Source organism: Kryptolebias marmoratus, linkage group LG14, assembly GCF_001649575.2.
Source record: "Kryptolebias marmoratus isolate JLee-2015 linkage group LG14, ASM164957v2, whole genome shotgun sequence".
Classification (NCBI taxonomy): Eukaryota; Metazoa; Chordata; class Actinopteri; order Cyprinodontiformes; family Rivulidae; genus Kryptolebias; species Kryptolebias marmoratus.
The window spans coordinates 26856700-26860269 of NC_051443.1; the positions used below are offsets into that span (position 1 = coordinate 26856700).

The 3570-nt window shown below is 34.8% G+C and overlaps 1 protein-coding gene across 1 annotated transcript in view; it reads left to right on the forward strand.

Moving 5' to 3' along the window:
- Positions 1–729: 729 nt before the first annotated feature.
- LOC108250315 (septin-5) overlaps positions 730–3570 on the forward strand; it is a 9312-nt gene continuing 6471 nt past the window's right edge. The window contains exons 1-4 of the mRNA XM_017440138.3: positions 730–806; positions 948–1091; positions 1198–1469; positions 1838–1898. Of these exons, the coding sequence (XP_017295627.1) occupies positions 1888–1898 (11 nt within the window). The 5' untranslated portion in view covers positions 730–806; positions 948–1091; positions 1198–1469; positions 1838–1887. The remainder of the gene's footprint in view (positions 807–947; positions 1092–1197; positions 1470–1837; positions 1899–3570) is intronic.

Sequence of the window (3570 nt, forward strand, 5' to 3'; positions counted from 1 at the left end):
CTGAGTCCATCAACTTTACACAAGTTCTTCCATTTAATACAAACAATCCTTGCATCCAATTCTTTAACAGGAGGGACATGAGGCAGGAAAGCAGAAAATGTTCACATTTAAATGGAATATGATGTAGAATTTGGATACATCTGTGTGAAAATGTTTTAATAATTATAAAAAACACAAAGAAACATCATATAGTGTAAAGAGGAACTAAAACCAGTCTAACCTGCTCCTTCCTTGTTTACTTCAATGTTTCCATCACAGTCTGAGGAGCAGAACAGTTCACGTTCTTTAAATATTTTCATATACATGCAAATAAGGAGGAATGTCTCCTCTGCTCCGGATCACTGAACAAACACAGCAAACAGTCAGATTTATATGTTCACATTATTCAGTAACTTCATGAGAACATTTCTCTGACAGGTGCAGCAAAGTTTCTGCTTCATTTTCTAACATCTTGTTCATATTTCTGTGGATCTTTTCTGTAACAGGATAAAATAAGAACAGTTTCTCAGGTGAGCACCATTCTCAGATAAAAAGCACAAAGTTCTTCACAATCAAATACTTTGAAAGGAATTAGAGATTTTTACAACTTCTGCTTTACTTCTAAATCTAAACCAACACATCTTCAATTGTGTAAAATGCCTCCAACATAATACCGGAGGGAGGAGGCTTCTGGAGAGTTTCTGTGAAATCATGTGACCACAGAGTTCCTCCCATCAGCTGATAAAGTATAAAACCTCTAAAGTCTGCCTTCATTCGACTCTCTGCCTCCTCAGCTCCACAAAGCTTCCTGACACCAACATCAGAAGGTAAGATTGTAACTGTGGGAATACAATTGTTTATTTTTGTAACATTTATTTCATTAATTTCTTGCAAATGGCTTTAAATTTAAATGTAAACTAAAGGTTAAAAAGCATTAAATTAAGACTGTAAAAAACATTGGTTTACAGTTTTTGTTATCATGCTGGTAGTCACGTGACCTGAGTGTGAAAGCACGAAAAAGTGCATGATGGGGCAGATTGAACATGCTAGCAGGAGAGAAACACAGCTCAGAAAGCACGGACATTCTGCACTAGGTTTACAAGGCGCAAACGGTAAACATTTTGTACATGTATGTCATGTTGCAATGTATTTATACAGTCATTGTAAACGTGTGGTGAATTTGAGAATGACGCTGTACGTTCTTCATTTGTTGTTTAGTTTTCACAGTGTTGCGGTGTCCTACTGTCAAGAGAGCTGAGAAAATTAAAGATACCAAGACATCAGTACGAGACGTGGGCCTTTATTTCCTGTAAAACCGGTGCAGTTACAAAGATCACTTCAAATGTCTGCAGCTGGAGATTCAAACAGCTGGAGAGGATTTTTAAAACAGAAGAAATATCTTTACTGATGAGTGAGGAATGATTAAAAGAACACAGATCTCCAGGAAACGCCTCCAGATAATTACTTCTCATAACTCCATCTGGTTTTAGGTTTGTCAAATTTAACTTTCATTCATGAACTTTTCTTATTAATTAAATTGATTCATTTTGGATTAATTTGTATAAATTTACCACTTTAAACATTTGTGTTATAAATTTATTTATTATTTTTACAGATTACTGGACTTTTACCTGTTTTACAGAATAGAAACATGGAACAGACCTAGAAAACACTAAAAATGTGAATTTGGTAGTAAAAATCTTTCTAAAGGTGATAACATCAAGACAAAACAAATTGTGAAACTTGTGTGGTTAGCAATTCAGGAAACGCCCCACCAATATTTCTGCTCTGGAGCTGCTACTGATTGTGAAAGTCTTGTTTTATTATAAATGACGTTTTTTCATCATGTTTCTTCCAGACACCGTCACATTTGTTTGATCATCACAGATTTCTGCTCCAACCGTCACCATGGCAACACAGTGAGTAAAACTTTCTAGTAATCATTAAAACAATCAAAGCACTTTTAGTTTTAGAAAGTTATTCCGTTCACCTTTTCATCCATCCACCAGCTGCCGGGCTCAGCCTTAGAGCTGCTGCTCCTCGTTGAAAGGAGTCAGCTGAGGTGCTTCAGGCACCAATTAAAAGGTTTATCACTTTATTTATGTTGGAGGTTTTGTGGTCACGTCCCACTGGGAGGAGACTTCAGAAAGAGGTTAGAGTCTTCATCCAGGCTAGGCTAACAGCTAGCCAAAGGAGGGCCAGATTTATTTTTAAATAAAAACGTTCTGGCTTAAAAACACAGGTCTTTCTCAAAAGCAACATACTGATGTGAAATAACACTACTTTAGATCATATTAAACCTCTATGCTTTTGCATGACTCTGTTTGTTTAGTTTCTTGTTGTTTTTGTAACCAGACATCATCCATGTCAGTACAGAGATATACATGAGCCTAACATAAACAGACAGTGTTTATGCTGACAGTGCCGAGGCTGTTAAATGTGAGTTGAGTAAATGTTTGACTGACTAGAGGAGCCCTGATCAGACAGACGGACACATTCAGCCTCAGTACCATCAGTAAATACAGTCTATCTATGCTCTGCAAACATACAGTCACATACCAACACCAATGTTGTTCAGTGAGAGAACAGCCACAAACTAAACAAACTGTGCTGTTCAAAACGGTACAAGTTTAATGTTAGCTAATGTAGTGTTCTTTCAAACCGGTATGTTTCTGAAAAGTAGTTGTTTTAAAAGCTTTTTTTTCAGTTAGCCTTCTAACACCTTTAGTTGGTGTTTATTGAAATGTTTTAACTCTGAGTTGGCCTTTGGTACTCTAATAGCCTTCAGATACCATAAGTTTAGTTTAGTTTATCTTAACTTGTATCATTTCTGATCTGTTCAGGTGAAGTTTTTAAACCCTAGTTTAGTTCATGTTAGCTTAATATCAGTTTATTATATCTTAGTTTGGTTTTCCTCAGTTTATCTTTAGTATGACTTGTTTTAGATAAGTTTAGTTTAGCTTTTTATATCTTAGTTTCCTACCTTGGTTTTCCTCTGTTTTTTTTTTTTTACTTCTGCTCATTTATTGTATTATATTTTATGTTGTAAAACACTTTGAACTGCTTTGTTGCTGAAAAGTGCTATATAAATAAATTTGACCTGACTTGACTTAATATGGCATAATTTGAGTGCTTGGGGACACAAAACACCACAAAATACTCATTCTTAAGCATGAAATAAAACACTTGTAAAAACAATTTTGGCCTATAAAAAACATTAACTGATCATTCTTCTTTGGACTTTGTGATAACATGATAACATTATTCTTGAAATTGTACAACATTTTCTGATGTTAAAGGTAAAAAGCTGACGTTTTTGGAAGAGGAGGGCATATTGTTTGTGGGACAAACTAACCTTTAAACTCTATCAGTAGCTCAGGAACACAAACAGGCATCAAGCTTATGATTAATGAATCTACAAGCCAGAGGTTCAACAGGTACATACAGGTGCTGGTCATAAAATTAGAATATCATGAAAAAGTAGATTGATTTCAGTAATTCCATTTAAAAAGTGAAACTTGTATATTATATTCATACATTACATACAAACTCATATATTTCAAATGTTTATTTCGTTTAATTTTGATGATT